Source organism: Oryctolagus cuniculus, chromosome 7 (assembly GCF_964237555.1).
Source record: "Oryctolagus cuniculus chromosome 7, mOryCun1.1, whole genome shotgun sequence".
NCBI classification, from domain to species: Eukaryota; Metazoa; Chordata; class Mammalia; order Lagomorpha; family Leporidae; genus Oryctolagus; species Oryctolagus cuniculus.
Genome location: NC_091438.1, coordinates 95,269,079 through 95,291,999, shown reverse-complemented (window position 1 = coordinate 95,291,999; position 22,921 = coordinate 95,269,079). Strand labels below are relative to the sequence as shown.

At 41.9% G+C, this 22,921-nt stretch overlaps 2 protein-coding genes across 3 annotated transcripts in view; one reads left to right on the top strand and one right to left on the bottom strand.

Annotated features, from left to right (window-relative positions):
• ST6GALNAC3 (ST6 N-acetylgalactosaminide alpha-2,6-sialyltransferase 3) overlaps positions 1–5,222 on the top strand; it is a 615,791-nt gene extending 610,569 nt beyond the window's left edge. For both annotated transcript variants that reach the window (XM_070078239.1, XM_070078238.1), the window contains 2 exons: positions 1,423–1,530; positions 2,917–5,222. In XM_070078239.1, the coding sequence (XP_069934340.1) occupies positions 1,423–1,518 (96 nt within the window). In that variant the 3' untranslated portion in view covers positions 1,519–1,530; positions 2,917–5,222. The remainder of the gene's footprint in view (positions 1–1,422; positions 1,531–2,916) is intronic.
• Positions 5,223–10,580: 5,358 nt separating this feature from the next.
• Positions 10,581–20,280, bottom strand: FRMPD4 (FERM and PDZ domain containing 4). The gene is given in 2 exon segments (XM_008265047.4): positions 10,581–16,335; positions 16,338–20,280. Coding segments are annotated over 2 exon segments (5,085 nt in total). The 5' UTR covers positions 20,100–20,280; the 3' UTR covers positions 10,581–15,012.
• Between the last annotated feature and the right edge of the window lie 2,641 nt (positions 20,281–22,921).

Genomic DNA, 22,921 nt, shown 5'->3' with positions numbered 1-22,921 from the left:
GGCGTGCTGTAACTTGATACTGAATAGTGCTTGCAAAAAAAAAAAAAAAAAAAAAAAAGCAGCAACAGCACCAAAAAATTCAGGAGTCCTAATTGTAGCACACAGAGGGCTTGGGTATGAGGAAGTGCATCGACAATATTGGGCATCAGTAGGGAGCAACTTGGCCGCTGGAGGGCTGCACCCAGGAAGTGGCCATCAATGTCTGAGTGTCAGTTCCTAGAACTGGCTGTGCACCACTATGCCAGCAAATCCGGATGAAAGACAGGAGGTATTTAGTCTTTTCTAGAGGTGTTTGCTCCACCAGCAAACTTGACCCAGCACACTTGACCCAAATTGGTCTGTGGGGAGAATTTTACAGAGATAGGCAGTCAACTCTTTTGGCTGGTCGAGGTCACCTTGGTAAAGACAAATGTGGAGATCCAAGTTTTCAATGAATATTCCCTTGAACCCTTTGGAACTCGGCAGACTCCTCCAGTCTGCACTACATCGAGCATTCCCCCTCAGGTACCATCCTTCCCAGCTCGTCCTTGAACATACCAGACACATTTCCACGTTTATGATTTTGTCTCTGATGTGTTCTGTTCCTGAAATACTTGGCTCTCAAGTGGTCCACGTGGCTTCTTTCCAATGCCCCACCATTCCCCACCCACACTTTCTGTTCAGATCTCTGCTCCCACCATAAAAGAAGTCTTTCTTGACCAACCATTATCACATAGCTACACTAAAATCGAGTCCTCTGGCCTCCATGAAGACAGAAGTTTTGATCTTTTCAATAATTTGTGTATTTCCATTATCTAAAAGAGTGATTGACACACAGTAGGGGCTCAGTAAAAATATATTGAACAAGCTGGTAACATGGGTCTTGCAAAAGCAAAGTGTTATCTCATGATACCAGGAAGGCACTTTAGGAGAACTTTCCAGATACATTTATAGACCAAGTCATTCACCCTCACTGCTTCCAATTTACACTTAGAAACCCAAGGAGCCTTCAAGAAAGTAATACGTCCAGGTAAGCAAGATAACACCATTATCATTTAGTTCCCATCAGGGCTCCAAACTCTTTTAGAAAACCTGTCCTCTGATACACAACACTAATTTGTGTCTTACGGAAAAATCAAATAAACTATTTTTCACCTGAAGGGAGCAGGATTATTTGACTTCAGATATTTGCCATATGGCTTCTCTTCCACACAACATCGCTTTGAGGCTTAAGCTAGTAAGAGCAAGAGCATGCCTATAAATTATTCAGAGATAATTCAAAATAAGTGTGTATCCTTGACAGATTGTCAAGTTTCTTAATGCTTTTTCCTGATAACAAGTACTATGTTTTTGATAAAATGTTGCTCGTTTCTCATCACACTTTATTTTTTCTGTATGTGTTCTCTGTGTTTTGTCTGTTGTTTGTTTCTGTTTCCCCTACAGAGTCCAGTCTGGCTCTTATCTCAGCACGGGGTGGTTTACCTTCATTCTGGCCATGGATGCCTGTTACGGCATTCACGTCTACGGGATGATAAATGACACCTACTGCAAGTAAGATCACAGGAAATTATTTTTATGCAGCTCCAATTCTGATATCTTGTCAAAATATCACAATTCATTTTAATACCATAAATCTGAGAAACAGACAAAGCAACAATTATTTCCTGGTGTTCTTTGCTGACATGACATTTTATTGTCAGTGCATCAAATTATGACTTTTAGGAGTGATAAAAAGAAAAATATTTACCACAATCAAATGCCATATGTCAGAAAGAACACTTTTCCCTTCATCCTTGGCATATCAGGGACTTTCAGCTAGGAAATGCAGAACAAAGTTTAGTAGTTATTTAATTTGCAAAAGCAAGTGTGTCATTTCTGCCGGCCTAATGGCTTGATGGATGGCCATCGACTCAAGGGTTATATTTGATCATGAAGGACAAAATGTCCTGAAGCCTGAGACAAACTGACAGTTTAACAAGAATTCTTGGAAATTATATTTCACTAAGTGAATAATCGGCCAGATCTTATTTAAAATGACTGTTTACTCATAGTATATCCTGTGCAGAGAGATTTTTTTCAGAAAAATAAGGTTTATTCATTTATTTGATAGGCAGAGTTACAGACAGAAATTGAGATGGGGGGGGCGGTGGAGAAATGCTCCATCTGCTGGTTCACTCCCCAAACAGCTAGGGTTTCAGGCCAAAGTCAGGACCCTGGAACTTCATTCAGGCCTTCTACATGGGTGGCAGAGGCCCAAGAACTTGGGCCTTCTTCTGCTATCTTCCCAGGTTGTTAGCAGGGAGCTGGATCAGGAGTGGAACAGCCAGGACTTGTACGGTGCTCATTTGAGATGGCTGCAATGCAGGTGCTGGCTTAACCCACTGTACCACAATGCTGACCTCAGATATTTTCTAACTAGATAAAAAAAAAAATCCCATGTTTCATCAAGGTGATAAATTGTATTTCTCTTTCAACAATTGACAATGTAATTCAGAAACAATTTTAATCATTTTGTCAAAATGTAGCTCTTAGTCACAATCTTTATGAACAAACACATCAACCTTGTCTAAGGGCATAATGGAGGACAGAAGAACCCAGAACATTGCTGTGAAAAATCACAGAGTTTATGTAAGAATATTTGCCTCTCTCCAGAGTTTGCTTCCATTATACACCATTTCCTCTTTCAAAGGATGGCCATATGTCTAAATGTAATTGGTGTGATGTATAAATTTTATTTGATCTTTTAAAGCACTAAGAACCTAGTTCATCTTCCTAAAAGCTTTCATACATAATAGCTTTTAACTGTGTTCATGGACAAGAATCATGTCTGGGATTGCAAGGAAATGCATTTATTGGGTGCATAATGGTTCTTGTAAATGAATGCTTTATTCCTCATCTCATTCTTTCTCTCTTTTTCTGTTTTATTTTCTTTTCTAGGACCGAAGGGTATAGAAAAGTCCCCTACCACTACTATGAACAAGGACGAGACGAATGTGATGAATATTTTCTTCATGAACATGCACCATATGGGGGGCATAGGTTTATCACTGAAAAGAAAGTGTTTGCAAAATGGGCCAAGAAACACAGGATAATATTTACACATCCAAACTGGACAGTGTCCTGATGTTGGTTTCTCTGATCTTGCCATTATACTTGACATGGTCATGATACTGCAACTGTGATGCTGGTATGATGGTGGTGATGATAAAGACAACAATGATGATCAAGTTCCTGTACATTCTCAGATGTGGATGGTGAATCTGCTAGTAATTTCAACTGGGATGCGGTGGAGGGTGATTGTGTTCATTGTGTTCTTTCTGAAGGTTCAACTCTACACACTGCACTTTATATTTTAACTGGAATTGAAATGAAGGCCAGTGACATGACAACTGTGACGAGAGAAATGGGATTACCCTTCAGGGTAGTTGCTCAAAATTCTTAAGCAGTAACTTCCAAAAGTCATGGAATGAGGCCTCATGAGGCAAGGTTATTGACTCCATGGCTTCTTGAACTTGAGAAGCTCCCCTGTCTTGAAGAATGGTTGTCACAAACACTGACCCAAGGAAATGCTATCAGGGTACAAGTATCTTACCACAGCTACTAGTTAATCTGGGGAAGGGAAAATATCTCTTCCTTATACACCATCTTTCTGTAGTACTTCCTACAGCTAAAGCCTCAGGCCATTACCCAATTAACAATGAAGATATCATGGACTTCCTACACATTGGAGTCACTTGAATATCTCAAATACTAAATTCACAATTAGCCAACTAGTAAGTTTGATGAATTTCCACTCTCACCACTCCATTCTTACTGCCCAAAACAATATAACTAAACATTTATTAGAATGCTCTATGTTAATGTTTAGTTATTTTTGTTGAATCCTAATGATGTCCAAAGGCTATTTAACATGTAAGATACCAACTTCAACACTGTAGTAACACATACTGTGAAAACATTCCTAAAATATAACCAAAGGGTCTCCCAACTCTACTTCAACATCCAACAACACAAGTGTATATGCTTTTTAAAATCATGAAACAGGGAAAGCAAAGCATATTTTTACATCAATTTATATCCTATCATACTTCATAATATATATTTGTATAATCAAATTTCTATTTTATAGGCCCAAGATGTCTCACTCCATACATTGTATTAGTATTGCCAAGTGCCAACTCTTAGACATGGAGAGAAAATGAGTCTTTGTATTAAATCTGACCAGAGCTTTTGCCTTCTTAGGGCTTATTCTCCCCATTGTGTATGAGTTGTTATACCATAATAACAACAAAAATAATGACCTTACTATCCAAAGTGCTTTGTCATTTAGAATCCTTTTACATATGCTGTACCATGTGATGGCCATGCCCATTTTTTGGGATTATTGCCCACCCACTGTGCCATCTGTTAAGTACATGATCTATAATTTGTTAATTGTTCTGACTTATTCCAGATTGCTTTTCTTGCTAATATGTGTATAGGATAACATTTATGTAGACTAGTAAGCAATCGATTTCAGTGCCAAATGCAATATATTATATCAGGATTGCACACACAAAAATATGTTCTTGGCCATTGACTAAGATTATGAGCTTAGGTACTTTTGATTTTTCTTTTTAATGGATCTGTTTAAATGTGGAAAAGCTGAGAAAGCAGGGACAGCAGGAAATACTGAGAGCAGAGAAATATAGTTTCCTGTCCCAGGCTTGAGACAACTCTCTTCACTGTATACTAATTGCTAATTGAATGTTGGAGTGTTGCCTGGCTAAAAGAATAGCTAAGAATCCAAAGACATCCACACACAATGATTCAACAGACAGAAGCCAGGCTCAACTTAAAGACTATTTTGGAGGCTGGAAGCAATGATGCATTTCACCACAGGTGCATTGAGCAGGTCTGTATCAGTGCTAAATATCATGAGCTATCATTAGAATGTGCCATCCCAGGTAAAACCCTCTTTTCTGCTCTGTTTGCTATTATGATACCCCAGTACTCATCCATAAAATTACCAAGCTCCAGTTCCATTGTTGGAGCAAGTTATTATTTTATTGTTTCCTTATGTGATTTTCAGTTTTGTGAATGTTAGTTGTTTTTCTTTTTTCTTTAGTTAATGATGGATAGAAATGCCAACTAAAGGAAAAATAGATACAAAGGTTAAAATTGTAATACAGGCTGTTTTTTCCCCCTGTTGTGAAACTGAAGTTCTACTTTTAAAATAAAAAGGAATCCTTAATTAATCAGAATGCTTCGGGAAATGACATAATGTAATTTATTTGGTTTTCTAGTGACTGGAGAGTCAACTCTGTTTGTTTTAGCCCTTACTGATGAAAAGCTTTCAAAAAAAAGAGAAAACTTCCTTACCCTGCTGCCTTATCACAGCTTTTCCAGACAAAGGGGGCCTTTGCAATACCCTGCCCTACTCACTGTGGGCAGTGGGTGTGCATGGAATAGCAGGCGCCATACTTCATCAACAGTGTTTTTTTGCAGGGCTAAGGTGGGCTTTTTTCTCTCTCACTTCCCCTCTCCTCTTTTTTTTTTTTTTCTTTTGCTCTCTCTCTCTCTCTCTTTCCTGAAAGCAGGAAACAAAAAAACACATTATTCTCAATTTGGATACCCAAAAGAATGATTTCCAGTATGATCAGAACATTGATAGAATTTCATGACTTTTTTTTAGTAAATAATTTAATTAATCTCTACTTCCTGGTCGTGTTCTCCATTATTCCAGCTTTCTACTTCTAAGGGCAATACAAAGTCTAGAAGTCTAGTTTCTCTCATGTTGAGAAGACTTTTTTCCCCTCAAATTTACTGACAGAGAACTTACAAAGGAGCAATTCCAGGACAGTGTTTTGTCTTGCAAATTTCTAGTCAATTCTACAGGTTCTAATCAACTGAAAGAGATTTCCTCCAGCATCTAAACATTGGGAAATGTGATTGAACTTATCGCTGATGCATATGTAGACCAGAAGTTCATTAAAATCTGTAGAAAAGAAAATATTTTAATACTATCCAAGGCAAATGGACTATGAAAAATGGCCATGTTTTTTTGTAATAGGCATTGAAATACACAAGCTAAAAAAATTAGGGTAAATATTATTTCTAATTCTTCAGAATCCTAGAAAAAGCAAGGAAATTATAAAGAATTTTTGTGATGAATGTTTGAATCCTTTCAAAGTTAACCTGGTTACAAGTAGTAATAATTCACATTGTCACATTGATAATGTGAATAAGCAATATTTTATTGCTATCAGTACTTTTAAAGAATTTGGAATGATTTGGGAGGATATTTGTATTATATATATATAGTATTATATAGTACATATAATACATATTATATTTAATACACACAAATACACACAGAATTCATTTAAGTGTATGTGTGAAAGTATATCCACATATATACTCATAACTATATATAAAGACATACATGAAATCCAATATTCCCATTGATATGCATGAATCACAAAAGTCTCTATTTTTGACTGCATCTGAAATCTGTTGCGTTACATTTTGAATTCTGATGAAAAAAGCAAAATTCCAAATTAAATGTACTGATTGCTAAGAGTACATAAAATCATATTCAAAACTGGCCAAAAGAATAAAGCTAAAGAAACTGCTAAATCTAGAACTAAGGACACAATTAGATGCCACAGTTGTCACAAATCAGACTCGCAAGTATAGCAATCTGTATCGTAAGGCTCTGCCGATTGCAGCTTAGTAAAGTCACATTGAAAAACATTGCATCAAGCTTCATTCACACTGAAGTAAATGAACACTGGTCCTCCTATTCAAATAAGCCACTCTTTAGCATAAGCAAAACTGGGATTTGCATGATTTTTATTACATAGCTAGAGAACTGTGACCATTGTGAAAAAAGAAAATTATATAAGGAGATTACTGTTTGAGAATTTGGCATGAATCAGCTGATGTGGGAGCTAGAGTTTGAATTGGAGATCTGCTGACCTTCCAAGAAGTATAAAGCCATCAGAACAGACTCACTCATTACTTCTCAGAAAAAAAACACACTCAAGTACTTCATCTGGTGATGTAAATTGGATGTTAATTATAAGATCAGTTTAATTTTGATAAGCAGGAAAACATAATCAGACAGCTTGCTCTTTTTTTAAACATACACATTTAGCATTTAATATGACATGTCTAATGCAAAGAATCAACTATGCTGTCCAGTGTCAGTTGTTTGCAAGTCTTAACACCACAATTAATTACACTCCCAGAGCATGGAGGGTAAAAATGCTTTGTCCTTAATTGCAATTTTTAAAGGCAAGACCTCATCATTTTAATAGTGTACATAGATCCAGTGAGTGAAGGAGTAAGTGGCAGCCATTGTCTAGACTTTTAGAGCTGAAAGAGGCCTTAAAAACCAAGCAATCTAGCTCCTCCACCTTGGAGTTGAAGAATGACACCTACAGAGGTGAAATGATTTGCCTATGCCTATGCCTATGAAACAGCCTTATGACAGTACTGAGACTCACATTCTCTCTTTTTTTTTTTTTTAATTTATTTAATAAGCATAAATTTCCAAAGTACAGCTTATGGACCACAATAGCCTCCTCCCCCCCACCCCGTGTCTTCCCTCCCATCCACACGCTCCCCTCTCCCACTCCCTCTTCCCTTCCCCTTCACATCACAATTAATTTTCAATTATCTTTATATACAGAAGATCAATTTAGCGTATGTTAAGTAAAGATTACCACATTTTGCTCCCACACAGAAACATAAAGTGTAAAATACTATTTGAGTACTAGTTATAGCATTAATTAAACACCTAAGAGTAATTGTGTATTAATTACAGAGCTCAACCAATAGTTTTAAGTAGAATATAAAACGCATCTTTTGCATTGTTGTAACTTCCCCCCGACCTCCCTCCCTCCCGTGGCCCTCCCCTCACCCACTTCCTCTCCCCTCTCCCCCCTTCATCACGTTTCATTTTCAGTTACCTTCATATACCGAAGATCAATTTAGTATATACTAAGCAGGGATTTCAACAGGTTGCACTCACACAACCGAACCAGGTATAGGGTATTGTTCGACTAGTAGTGTTGTTTTTGAGTTTCATACATAAACATATTAAGGACAGAGATCCTGCGAAGGGAGCATGAACCCAGTGACTCCCGTTGTTGATTTAACAATTGGCACTCTTATTTATGACGTCAGCAATCACCCGAGACTCTTGCTATGAGCTGTCTAGGCTATGGAGGCCCCTTGATTTCACCAACTCTGAATTTGTTTAGTCAAGGCCATATCACAGTGGAGGTTCCTTCCTCCCTTCAGAGAAAGGCGCCTCTCTCCTTGATGGCCTGATCCTTCTGCTGGAGTGTTGTTCGCCAAGATCCTTCATTTAGATTGTTTTTTGCCACCGTGTCATGGCTTTCCATGCCTGCGAGACTCTCATGGACCTTTTAGTCAGATCCGAATGTCCCAAGGGTTGATTCTGAGGCAGGAGTGCTGTTTTGGGCATTTGCCATTCTATGGAGACTCACATTCTCATATCATGTCTCCTTTTGTAATACTTTTACAACTACCTTTTTTTTTTTTTTTTTTTTGACAGGCAGAGTGGACAGTGAGAGAGTGAGAGACAGAGAGAAACAGAGAGAAAGGTCTTCCTTTTTGCGGTTGGTTCACCCCCCCAATGGCTGATGCGGCCAGCGCACCACGCTGATCCGAAGGCAGGAGCCAGGTGCTTCTCCTGGTCTCCCATGCGGGTGCAGGGCCCAAGTACTTGGGCCATCCTCCACTGCACTCCCTGGCCACCGCAGAGAGCTGGCCTGGAAAAGAGGCAACCGGGACAGAATCCAGCGCCCTGACCGGGACTAGAACCTGGTGTGCCGGCGCCGCAAGGTGGAGGATTGGCCTACTGAGCCACGGCGCCGCCCCCCCCCCTTTTTTTTTTAAGTACAGAATCACCGCTGGAAAAATAGAATTGAATCCCAGTCTATTCATAGAAACCACAGTCTCCAATCAGCATTGATTCTACTCCAATTCAGAGAACTCCACTCTGGAGTATAGAAATATTCCCACAAACAAAGGAAGATATCCCAGTAGTTATCTATATTTTCTATGTTTGCTGCAAAGACTGGGCCATGTTCTATTACTATGAAATTCTAGGACTAGTTTAAAGAACATAAAGGTGAGTTTCTTACTTCCTTTTTCTTATCAAGGATGATCAAGTCATTGATAACTAGGAGCTGGCTGTTGAGTGATGGATGTTTTCTGGTGAAGCTGGCACACTCTGTTTTCAGCTTTGGCCCAGAGCAGAAGTGTCCTCATCTTCAAACCAATTGAGCTACCTCGTTTAGAGAAATAATCCACTGGGGCCATTGCTGTGGCACAGCATATTAGTGCCCTGGCATGAGGCGCCAGCATCCCACATGGGCACCAGTTCTAGTCTCGGCTGCTCCTCTTCTAATCCGGCTCTCTGCTATGGCCTGGGAAAGCAGAGGAAGATGGCCCAAGTCCTTGGGCCCCTGCACTTGCGTGGGAGACCCGGAAGCAGCTCTAGGCTCCTGGCTTTGGATCGGCGCAGCTCCGGCCGTTGGGGCCATCTGGGGAGTGAACCAGCAGATGGAAGACCTCTTTCTGTCTGCCTCTCCTTTCTCTGTATAACTCTGATTTTCAAGTAAATAAATAAATCTTTAAAACAAACAAACAAACAAAAAAAGAAATAATCCACTACCTCTAGCTAGTGAAGTCCTGCCCTTCTGATTCTCGCTTATCTCTGCACTGCACATGACCTTTGACCCCACATATCCGTGGGGAAGATAAATGAAAGCTCCAGATGCCTCACAAGATTCAATCAGCATACAAGTTGAGAGTCCTTTTTTTCTTTACAGTTCACTTATCTGATACTATTAGAAGTGGAGAATTTTGAAACTCTGAAGATGGTTTCCTGTGGCTCAGAAATGGTCTATTGTCCTGTTGCTTATTTAGCTGAAACGTGGAAAACTCACCAGAGTAAAATTCCATGTAAATTGCTAAGGCATCGGGTCGGAACTGTCCTTGGGCACTGTAATAGTGCAGAAAAGTCATTTAGCTTTTTCCAGGTCCTCTGCTGGTTTCTCTCTTCGTCTTCAGAATAGGCACAATTCATTTTTGAGATAGAAAAGTTCTTTTCTCCATGGACACTTCTTCTTTTGTTCATGCCTTGGAGACTCCAGGAAGACAGAAGCTCACTTTATAGAGGTGAAGAACACCTTGGTGATAAACAGTCACTGCCAAATTCATAGATTTGCCTACAAATGAGCAGTTTCACCCCAGAGGGATGAAAACCAGGGCATTTCACTGTTTCTTGCTATCCAGCTTCCAAAGCACTAGTTTCCTTGTGTTTAACTTTGTTGTCACTGCTACTGAGTAAATACCCATTTCTATTACATACAGTATATTTTATAATCTTTTTTCTGAATTCAGACATTTTTGCTGTAGTCTCTCATTCACTTGAAAAACCTGTAATCTTTTCCTATTTATAGAAGAGACAGTAAATGCCCTTTTGTGCATCTGGTGAGGGATTTTTTTCTGGTATCACATTGCTTTATTTATAGGCACCATGTCTTAGGATAAAGCTTTTGATGCAGCAAAGGTCTGTTAGTGTATTTTAAGTTGTTTTATTTTTACAACAGCATATGTTAACAAAGCATAAAGAGTAATTGTCACTAAAGGGGAAAGTGGTAGGGGATATTAAATATTCAAGGGAGAAAGATATAAAAAATTGCCACAGATAATAATTAGAGAAAGTGTTGGTCAGCCCCCAGCATTGTTTAGGTCCACATTAACTCTCTGATGCTGAGGTGGGTTTTCTTCCTTGCTGTGTCAGACCTACTTACAAAGTCATATTAGCCCTCCAGCTGCTTAAAATAGGTAAGACTCCCCTCTTTCCTCCTTCCTTTTCTCCTTTTTTCCCCCTCCCTCCTTTAATATCACCTTTCCTCCCTTATTTTCTTTCCATAAAACACAACACTTTTGCAGTTGAGTGTTAAAACTGAATAATTTTGCATTTTAAAAATATAGTGCTCTATCCAACTCTATAAGATTCCCATACTTGGATGTGACCTCAGAATGAGAGTCTTCTTCAGAAATAACAATAATTTATAAGCCAGGTTATTAAAGGGCTTTATTCTATGTTGAATCCCCAACACTGCATTATTACTGCCCTTCCACCTCTATGGACACTGAAGCACAGAGAGGTGAAATAGCTTGCCCAAGTTCATGCAGCTAGTGATAGAATGAGGTTTGAACCAAGGCGGTGTAGCCCGAAGTCTATACTTGATTGAAGAAGGCTAACAGATGTAACCAAGGAACCCACAATTTCAGTGGCCTAACAGAATAGGTTTGCTTCCTCCCAAAAGATGAGCACCACATAGACTCTCCTCTCCAACCAGCCAACCTCCAAGGGCAACTCAGAGACCGGGGCATCTTCTGTCAGGTAGCTGTGCTCTCCTAGTCCCTTCACCCTCCACCATCTGGCCTGCTCATGTGGAAAGACTAAGAGGGACTTTGTGTTGGAGAGGTTTTGGGCAAGTCTGAAAGTGGTGTACATCACTCCATCACATTCCATCGGCCAGATTCAGTCTCACGGCCTGGTAGTGAGATGGGCAGTTTTCAAATTGTGGGCTCAGTAGGAAAAAGAACTGGGTTTGATGAACATGTAGCAATTTCCACCACAGTATTCTGAAACATGAGGTTATAGGGTCAAAAAATTTCTCAGTTTCTGCAACAATTTATTTGTGTTGATTATCTTTGCTCAAATATAGGAGCACTTGAGAAAAAAAATTTTTTTCTACACACATGTCAGTAACCACACATGAAACAGAATAAACTGCAGAACAAAAGCTGACCTAAGTTCTTTTCTGCTGAAAAAAATGGAAATGATTTCTTTTGCCCAAGGAAGCAAAGAGAAAAGCTGATATGCTAGATACACTTTTAAGCGAATCAACTCTACCAACAATGTACGTAACATTACTTTTAATGTCTTTACGATCTATGGCTAACGTAAAATAGATCCATCTTTACTCCTGATTAACTCATTTCTTTTCCACTCTCCTTTGGTTTTCAAGTCTATTGCAGAGCCATGATGAGTTTTTTTTTTTTTTCAAGTAAAATATGAAATTGCTGGTTTGGAAATCTTAAAATTGCAACTCTCTCTCACTCCTCTTTATGTTTTTTTCTCATTGGCATAGGAACATATTTTTTTAAAATTTACTAATATGCCGTAGCCAGAATGGCTCTCACCAAAACATTCCAGCCTATATTCCCAAGAAGAGAGGACTTAATGCTTCTTTCCTTCTCTCCTGACACTTTTCTAACATTTCCTGTGACTTCTAATGTTTGATAGTATTTTCTTTAAAAGATATGTAGAAGTCAGAGTCCATAAAATCAAATAGAATTTTGTATCCCAAATTTCCTTCTCAACTAATAAGGAATTATTCATTATCATGAAAAAAGTACTTTACATAGTAATATATATATTTTCTAAACCCATTGAGATAAATTATCTGAGACTGTAAAAACAAAATAATTAAAGAGAATATGCTAATATTTACCTTATTTCAATCCAATGTGAAATTCCTTTAAAGGACAAGAAACTATGGTGTCTGGTTGGTAAATGACACAGATTTGAAACTTTCTAAGTATTTGTAACTACTGTTAAGAATCTGTCTTAAGCTGCTTTACAAGGCTGTTGTTTAGTCTAATCTGAGTGATAGTTTTCACTATCCCTAAATACATGACTAAATTTCTTGAATAATCTGAGTAAACAGTGTCTCCCAGCAGCTTTTCATATTATACATTTTTTTTTTGTTCTTTTGTTTTTGAATAAAAGGCAGGAGGGAGAGGAGAGTGAGAGAGAGATCTTCCATCTGCTAATTCTCTCCCCAATGTCCTGATGCCAAGAACACCCAAGGCTGGGCCAGGCTGAAACTAGGAGCCTGAAACTCCAAACGGGTCATCACCTGTTGCTTTCTAGGGTGTGGAAAGAAGCTGGAAAGCAAAGCAGAGCTGAGACCTGAACCCCACCATTCTGATACGGGATGCAAGTGTCCCAAATGGCAACTTAACCACTGTGTCATAGTGTTCACCCCATACTATACATGTTGAGAGCTCTTGCATCTATAATTGATAAACTTTTTCAAATATCCCACTTTCCATGCTTATGAAACCACTTAAAATCTATATAATCTTCCACAATAATTCTCCTTCAAATGCCTATATTTCTCCAGAAGTATACCACTTATAATTAAATTTAGCTAGAACAGTCTTTCATATTCAGTGCCAGTTTTACTTCAGACTAAAACTGTTTGGCCAACACATCTTTGAATAATGCTAATTATGATGGGTTTTATCTCTAGCTTTTTAAGAACAATATACTCCACATCTTTGATGGGCACAGGACATTAATGTTGGATGAGAACATTAATGTCATGCAAATAGCTGTTAAATACAGAACAGTAGAAAAATACCACCACATTTGAGTCCAATGAAATCAAACAGAATTTGATAGAAACAACTGAAAAACCACATTCAGCAAAAAGTCATGAATCTGATCTAATAGCAATAGTCATGAGTATATTTGGAAGTTGTAGGGCATTTTAATAGGACATAGGGCAACTTAAAAGGTCACTACTGACCTTTAGACAGATAGAAAAGGAGTCTAGGAATGAATAGCAAGATCATACCATTGCTAAAAGTATTTTTAAAGCTTTTTAAAATTCACTTTATGATTGGACAAGTAATGTATTTTCCTTGGCAAAAATATTGAATAGACAGATATGATGCTCATTATCACACTACCCAATATTAATCATTTTTCTGTAGATATTATTAATAAAATTATATAAATGTGTATAATGTTTGATAGTCTGCTTTGACTTCTTAGTAAGAAATCACATTTTCTCTGATGTCATTAAAATATCCTAAAAGATTTTCAGTAGCTACATTTAACAAAATCTATGTAATCTTTCTCCCTTTGTCACTTTTTGTTATATGATGAATAGTTTAGTTCATGCATTTTTCTTATTCATATACAACAGTACCTGCTTCCCTGAACATTTGCCAAATGTGGTGGTTTTTTTTTTTATCCCTGCCGACTCTATATATGTAAAACATTAGCTTCTTTTAATTAGCATTTAATTGATCGCTATGAAAATTAGCTTTTTTGTGTATTTATTAGAAACTTATATTTCCTCTTTCATGAATTGGCTCTTCCTACATTTTGTTCATTTTTCTATTGCAGTGGGAGTCACCATGCTTTAAAAATACAGACAAATGAGAATTCATTCAAAAGAGAGGAAACAGTTTGAGATTGACCAAGGTCATGAGGGAACTAAAAATTATATATCTTAGTAGGAGTTGGAAATACTTAACTAGTTTAATAGATTGTTTGATGGAGAACTAAATTCAAATATTTAGAAGGCATTGATGCAGATGTGAAATTGGTTTTAAACTCTGTGGCTCAATTGGACAGAATTGGAGCCAGTGAATGAAATTTCAGAGTTTCTTTTTTTTATGAGCAAAAATTAATTTATTACATATATTTCTAGTAATTAATAGTTTCTTGAATTTTAAATGTCTTTTTGCTATTTCCAATACTTAAAAATCATAATAATTTTAAAACATAAGTACTGTTTTATATACATTGTGTTTTTTTTGTTTTGTTTCTTATTCCTAAATATGAACACAATGGTCTCCAAGTATCCACTTGGAAGGAAAGGGGATAGGACTCTTTTTTTTGCTCTAACATAGTAGAATTTAAAATTTCACATCATGCACCTGGAGTTCTGACTATATGAAAAATAGCCAATGTCACCACTTTCTTGTTTATTTCTTTTACATGTATATATATGTAGAATATCAACAATACATCTGATTAGTACATCAACATTTCATCAGTGTGACTTTTATCTCCTATTATATAAAATAACAAAATATACAGAGAGAAGAAAGGAGACATCTGTTCATCGTACACACAAAGTAAATAAAAGTTCGTGTATGGCTTTGCAAAGGTAGATTATGATGTGACTTTCATATTTACTTATTTAAAAGCATCTTGAGAGAAAGTGTTAGTGTGCTTACAAGAGCGGCCATGGTGGTTGAATGTCGTATTGAGAGTCCAACGTTAGGATCCCCACTGGTCTTTCCAGTGGCTGCCTCGGCAGCTTTCAGGAGACAGATGTAGTTTATGACCACTTCATCAATCTTTGCTACAATTTCCTGCCGCTGTGTTTCTGAGTTCATGACTTTAACCAATCGCATGCAAGCTTTTGTTAGGCAACAGAGCACTTGAAAGCTGGAAGTCATAGCTAGGAGCATCTCCTCTGGGCTTTTCTTGGCCATTGCCATCTTCCTACAGGCACTTCCCAACTGTCTGGACTCGATGGATAACAGTTGCTTGTACTGAGAAAGCGTAAGGTCATATGCTTCAAGGCGTGACTCTTCCCTCTTCCCCTTGGTTGCCCTGACGAGGCAGAGCAGCTCATTGGCATCATTTTGGGCTGCAAGGAACCCATCAGGCATTGCATATGTGCTCTCCTTTAGGGCATTGATTCTTGCAATCCGGGCATCCAAAGCCAGGTGGCTGAAGTCATCTGGGCCATTCAGTTCTTCTGTCCAGACCTTCAGCACTGAACCTTGGGAAAGCTCCTCTCCTTGCTTTTGAATCTCAATAGCCAGGGACGGGCTGGGTGGTTCTGGCATGACTTGAGTCATCTGTGGTCGGTAGAGGAAAGAGACCTGGTGGGTGGCCTCTCCCCCCTCTTCATCCTCATCGCCATCTTCATCCTGCCCTCTGTTCAGGAAACAATAGCTGAAAGGTCCCCTGCACCTCCAATAGCTGCCCTCTGGTTTCCACAAGGATAAGGTGGGATATAGCTTTGAGTCTTTGTGAGCCACTGGGGACCTTTTGTGACACTTCCCCTCGGAGCTAAAGTGCATTGAGCTTTGGGAAAAACTTTTGGTGAGCTTCTTCCCCAGGGGCAGTTCTGCTCCCCTTTCTGTACTGGTCTCCTGTGCTTCTGTGATACCTGGACACTTAAAGCTGACCGCACCCTTGGTTCTCGCTCGAAAGGCCTCCAAACCTACAGATCTTGACAGTATAGTGTTGCTATGCCTCATAGCCCTCTGGCTGGAGGGTGTCCTGAGGATCCCCCCTCTCAGATCTGGTGACTGCCTACTCACAACCTCTCCATATTCCTGGTTTTCTTGGGACACATCATGAGGGTCTTGATTTGGAATTGGCACCTTTGATTCCGAGTGAATGTTTGATGGTAGCAGGATGGGATCCGCTTCAGGATGTTGAGACCGAGCCGAAGGCATGCCTCCTTGTCTCTCCTTCCCAGGCTCTGTCAAAGCTACACTGTGGTTTCCTTCATCTTGGGGAGCTGGTGGCATCTGTCTCTCAACGTGCCAAACAGGGGGTCAGTGTGTATGGCTGGGTGGAGAGGAGGCGTCGCTGTCAACTGCGGCGGACACATCCCTTCTGTCTGCGGGGGCAGCTCCTTAAAGGTGGCTCCTCCATGGCTGGGAAGCCCTGTGGCTCTCTCCTCTGAAAAATGGCCCTCACTCTGCAGGGATGACATCCGTTCGGCCAAGTGGTAGCCGCAGAGGTGGGCCACGCCGTCTTCAGCCTCGGCGAGCTCAGCAGGCTGCTCACAGGTGGTGGACGAGTCCGCATCCTCTGGGTTCGTGAAGTCTTTGGTGGAGTCGCTCAACAAGCATTCCCCTTGGCCAAGCTCTGCAACATCGTCGCCGGCTCCTGCATCAGGAGCTCCTTCCTCCATCCCTTTGGGCTCCATTGGCCCAAGAGCAGAAGCTGTCGAAAAGGTGTTCCCTGTGGCTGCTTCCAATCCATTCTTATCTGCCACCCCACTTTCAGTGGCCGCATACCATCTCTGGCTGTCCTTGCGAAAGGCAGTTCTCTCTAGGTTAAAAGTGCTGAGGTGCTGACTGTCTCTCGAAGACACAGTCCCAAAGTGACCGTTGGCATCTGCCTCTGTGCCAGTTCCTTTGGTCCCCTGCTGTCTCTTTCCTGGTAGGTCTTTCCCGTCCACCTCGGCCGGCTGGCCTTTCCTCTTGCTTTTGCAAGAATATGTCACTGACCCCATGTGCAATGGACTCAAATAATCTGTGACAGACTTGGTCTCCATGGTTTCAGGCTCCATCTCCATGGGGTCTGAATGAAGCATCGGCTTGGCAGGCACAACATTGGTGGGGAGATCGGTTGCTGGACCGGCAGCCCGCGCACTTTTGGAGGTGGGAAACTCTGTCTGTTCTTCGGCCAGGGGCTGGTAGCCTTCAGGAGTGGCCAAGAACATGCGGGAGAGGCTCTCTGACTGCTTGTGCGCCGCAGCCAGTTCAGAACTCTCGGTCATTTCAGAAGAGTTTGTTTCATTGCCCGAGTCTGACAAGGACTCGGGACTGTAAGCCCGCAGGATGGCTACACCTGAATCGTCCCCGGTCTGCTGTTCTTCTGCCACAGACAGAGCGTCCAGAGCCTCCAGTGTGGACATGACGGCATTATCCAGTACCTTCTCGCACTTCCCCTCGGCACCGGTGGGCACCGCGTCAATGAGGGATACGGGGATCTCATCATTGTGCGAGCCGCCGCCTTGGTCCTTGTCCTTGCGGAAGGACGCGGCCTGGCCCTGAGAGTCTTCCTCGTCGGAGCTGTCTCGAAAGCCAGGTGGGGGTGCGGCGATGGCCATGTTCAAGGAGCGCAACAGGAATTCCTCCTCGTGGTCATCGCCTTCCGGAGGAGGGAGGGATGTGAGGTCGATGATGTCATCGCTTGACCCAGCCAGGCTGAGGATGGCCGGCTGATTCACTTCTCCAACCACGACGTCCTCCTCGCAGCTGACCTCGTCTTCATCCTCTGCGTCATCTGTGTTTTCTGCATAACAGAGGTCATGCAAAAGGGGCTCCTCCATCCCCTCGGGGGCCTCAAAGTGGTTCACATCTCCTATATTGGCATAAACAGAATCGGCCACGTAACAGATCCTCTCTGCGTCTGGAATGAGATCCAGGCTCTTCACGTCATGGGCACTGCCCATGTAGACGTTCCTCTGCTTCCCCAGCAGCACGTCGGGACCCTCCTCCAATAGTCCGTCATAGCCGAGCGTGGGGGAACTTGTGCTGTCATCCAAGGCAAGATCTCCAAAAATAAAGGACACGTGGGCTCCTCTTGGAGAGTCCTGTGTGTCCTTCAGGGTCTCTGGTCCCGAGAGGGTCAGCCGGGATCTCTGGGCTCGTTGGAGGTAGTCGTCTGCCTCACAGGCGGCATCACCGGGCTGGTGGGGCAGCCGCTGGCTAAGTTCTTCTACCTCGTAGGCGTCACCAATATACAAGTGCCGGTGGTCTTTTGGACACGCGGGGCTCTCTGTGCTGTCCACTGCCTTCCGTTTGGCATCTGCATGCGTGATCAGGCCTTCTTGGTCTCCTTCGCCGATAAAGGTGGTCATTTGGGGTCCACAGTTCCAATCGGAGCCGAGGAGGTTGTGTTTTCCTTTATGTTCAGTGCCTGTTTCCTGGGTCCCTGTATTTTTCTTATTGGCCATGTTAAATATCGACCTCCTGGAATCCACAAGCAGCCGGTAATATCCAGCGGTCAGGCAGGCCAGGTTCATGGCATCGGATGATTCCATCAGGAGTGTGATGGGCTTGACATCCAGCACGTGGAGCTCCACCCTCACCAGAGTCTCCTCTTCCGGAAACAACTCGATCCTGTTCACGTGGCTGAAGTCGGCTAACAGAGCCACCAGATTGGTCTTGGTGTTGATGACATGGCTGATGCCGTAGTGAGGCCCAACCAGGAGAGTCACTTCGGAGTGCTTGTCTGCCTGCACTAAGGTTGCCTTGAACACATGGCCCCCGTACAGTCTGAGGTCACTGAGGAACTTGAGATAGTGGACCTTGGCTTGCAGTGCGGACAGCTTTTTCCCCGGTGGTACCAAGTTTTGATTTGCTTTGATGAGGTGTGAAAGGGCTTTCTTGATGTTCTTCTCTTTCATGCTTTGCAGCACAGCAGAGGGCAGGAACGTCTCTAAGCCCCATTCTTTTTCGATGTATTTGAGGGAGATTTTCTGCGTCTGCTTCGTGGTGACCATGGCGATGTACATCTGTAAAGCGGCCAGCCGCAGGGCGATGTCGAATTTCAGCTCGGGCCCGAAGCGCTCCTGGACAACATCGTTACAACTCTGAACGTAGAGATACTCAAACGCAACCGGATCTCTCCTCAAAAGGTCAATTGGGTCCTTGGGGACAAAGCAAATTCGGAAAAGACACCTCATCTTGTGGGCGCTGGGCCTCTGCGTCACCTGAGCGAGCGTTTCCTGCTCATGAAGCAACAGCAGCCTGGTGCCGACGCCTTCCGTCCTCTGCTCCAGCGTCAGGGAAAAGTGTTCGATGCCTTTGATGGACAGCTTTTCCTGCAGCGTCAGGATGACGTCCTTGATGGAGGTGCTGCAGTCAAAGCGAAATGATTTGGTCTGCCCATTTTCCAGGTAGACTTTCAACACATTTGGCATAAAAAGAAGTGAATTATCCTTCACAGACTCCGACACTTGGCCGTTGACGATGACCTCCTCGGAGAAGCGCACTTTGACCGGGTTGGATTTTAATCTGGCTTTTTTGGCAGCACTGATAAATGCCGATTTGGGAGAAGGGTAAGGCTGAATGATGGTGAGCAGTATCGACTCTTTGCAGCTTCGGACCAGGTCGATGACCCGCTCCCGCGGGGCGGCGCTGACGGGTTCGTCGTTGATCATGATGATTTGGTCCCCGGGGATCAGCTTGCCTTCCGAGGGGCCACCCGGTGTGACCGACCGCACGACCACAGGCTTCTCGCTTCCAGCCACGAAGCCGAATCCCAGGACGGGGTCCCTCCGCATCTCCACCGTGCGAGGAGCTGGAGGGAGGATCTGGCAGCTCTCCAACCGCGGGTCGTCACACGGAATGGCCTGGGTCATGTGACTGAGGAAGCCGTCGCGCCCATCGCGGTTGGTCATCGTCTCCCAGCCACAGGGCGTCACCGGGTCCAAGCCCCAGGTTCCCGAGGGCGGCGGCCAGCCCGAAGCCTTCGTCCTGTGGCTCCTGGCGATCCTCACGAAACTGAAGACGTCCATGCGGGCGGCCGGGCTCCCCCTCCCCCGCCGGGTTACCCCCGCTCACGCCCGCGTCATGGCCTGGTCCTCGGCGAAGCCCGGCAGCGGCTGCACCTGCTCTGCGCCGGCGCCCGCGCGCGCGCGCGCCCCCGGGAAACCCCCGCGCGCGCGCACAGAGAGAGAGGGGGTGGGGGAGGGGGAGACCCGGGCGCCACCCCCACGCGGAGCAAAAAAAAAAAAAAAAAAAGGGAGGCTGGTGGGGCGGGGGCGGGGGCGCTGCTGCCCCCCCCAGCCTTGGGCACTCCCCCCCCGCGCACGCACGCACGCACGCACGCACGGAGCAGCGCGCGCGCGCACGAAGCAGCGCGCGCGTACACGGAGCCGGGCGCACGCAGCCCCTCCCTCCCAGCACTCGAAATTTCAGATTTTCTTTCAGGAAGATATTTGGAGTACAAATTGAGAGTATGAATTTTTAGAATGGCTGGAATCAAATGAAGTATTTGCAGATGAACCAGCCACTTCATTTTGCAGTGATTCATGAGATCAGATAGAGTGGGATACAATAGCCAGTAAGATCCCCTCCAAAGCACACATTCTATGACATAGACTGCATCTACAATGTATAAAAGCCAAGATTTGACCCAGAAAATCTAAAAAAAAAAAAAAAATAGTCTAAAATGATTAAGTGCTGGAAAATTTTTGTATTAGCAGTAGCACTGTCAGAAGCTATCTTTTAAAACAGATTATTTCTCTTGATGGCTAATTTCACTCAGCTAAGGTCCAGCATTTGATCCACAGTGGTGGGTACACAAAGAGACATACACAATACACAGCATACCAGCACCCATAGATCTACTCTTTCCTGTCACCGATTTTATTCACAAACTGCTTCACAAAAGGTACAAATTCCTCAGCTTCCCAGTGGGGGAAATTCATTCTCATTTCACACATTTATATTTTTATATACTTGGTATTGTGATATGTCTTTGAAATGTAATGACTCAAGAAAATTACATTTAGTATCATAGCATTCCTCATGTTGATAATTTATGATAATGGATGTCACTGTAGATTTAGGAGCCATTTATATTGTCCACCTTTCTCTACTTCTGTGAGATTAAATAAATTCTTCATATTGAGTTTTGCTGCATTTTTCAGTTTTCTGGTCTGTACCACTTACATCCAGTATATTTATAATCCTTTTATCTGTTCTTTGTAGTTTCAAAATGATGTCTTGGATATTTTAAGTTTTGAGCAATCAATGCCCTTTTCAAATTGCCCTCTTAAGGTTTTTATAAAATAATATTCTCTATAATACAACTTTAAATTACCTGCCTTTTCCTTTACTAGACTTAATCCAAGAAGGCTAATTGAACATTAAGCATTTTAATCATCCCACACTGTCAAATCTGTCTCCTCAGTTCTGAGAGCTGGATAGGTTATGAGCATAATTGTGTCCCTGGCAATATAACTAAAGTGAAAGCTTGATAATATGACTGGTATATAGAGAATTAGTCCTAATGTCTACACAAAAATATCACCTCAATAAATATACATTGAATATAATCAAATCTATGATACTGCATTAGGGCTTTGCAGAATAAAGAGATATGCAGACTGTAATATTTATCTTTATGAGGTTTAATAAAAGAGTCTTAGGGAAAAAAATAAAAATTCTGAATAACCACAAGATGACTCAGAACAAAATAATAGCCACAAGACTGATGCAAACAAAATTTATTATATGTGATACAGAAGAAAAGTATAGTGAAATGATGATTCAGATTTGAAAGTTGTCATTGAGTTGTATGTGCAAGTAGTGTTCCAATATACCTGTAGGGTGAGTCAGACTCTCGGGGTGACACAGAGCATGGTGGATTGCAGGAAGTTCATCTTGAACTTCTATTAGCAATGCTTTACAGAAATGGTTAATAGAGGAGACAGCCGCCAAGACAGACGATGCTTTCACCTAACACAAGATGAGGCTTCCTGACAGCAGTGTCCTGTAGAAGAGCAATGTTTATCTGAAAATGGAGAGGTTGCTTTTGAAAAATGAAATAAAAACAACCATAGGAGAGTAAAATGCTAAGAATTCTGCTCCTATCTTCTCTGGAATCTGCTAGGGAGGCCCAGGGTTCAGTCAAGGCTCTGGTACTATTTTTAAATGTATTCATTGAACAAACAGCACCTCTCAAAGACATTTCAGAGTAAGCTGTGAATTCAAATAGCATAGTATGTGGAACAAATGTAGGTGTAAGTATGGACCCATTTTATCCCTTTTATCAATGTAGACCAATTAGTCTTGTGTTTTTATTCCTCATATGCACTTGCTCTCAGCTTTGGGAGTTACCATGAATGTGAATTACCCTGATTATGTTTTTTCTTATGACAGCTTTATCTATACTTATATACAGAGCTTGAATGCCATGACACCTGTATACACCTAATTGGAGATACTAGCAAGGTGAAGAAACAGGCTGGGAATGCAGAAATCATAATATACACCTATCCCAACTTTTACCTGTTGTCCAAAGAAAACCTAAGGGGAGGGAGTGGGAATCACATTATTTTATTTGATTAAGTGGCTTGCAAGCTCCTAACAACCTAGTAATGTCTTCCTGAAGGTGATTCAAGGTTCCCAGGAACAATTACTGTCCTATATGATAGGTGCTTTGTTCTGGGTGGGGAAAAGGGTAAATGGGAAGGAGATAGCTTGTTGCCAGATCATAAATTAATACACTCCTATGTCTCTTTTCAATTTCTGCTGAAATCCTGAAATCTTATGTTCTTTCCAAACGTTCTCCTTCTCTATTACATATCAGCTGAAAGGGCCACCAAGGTGA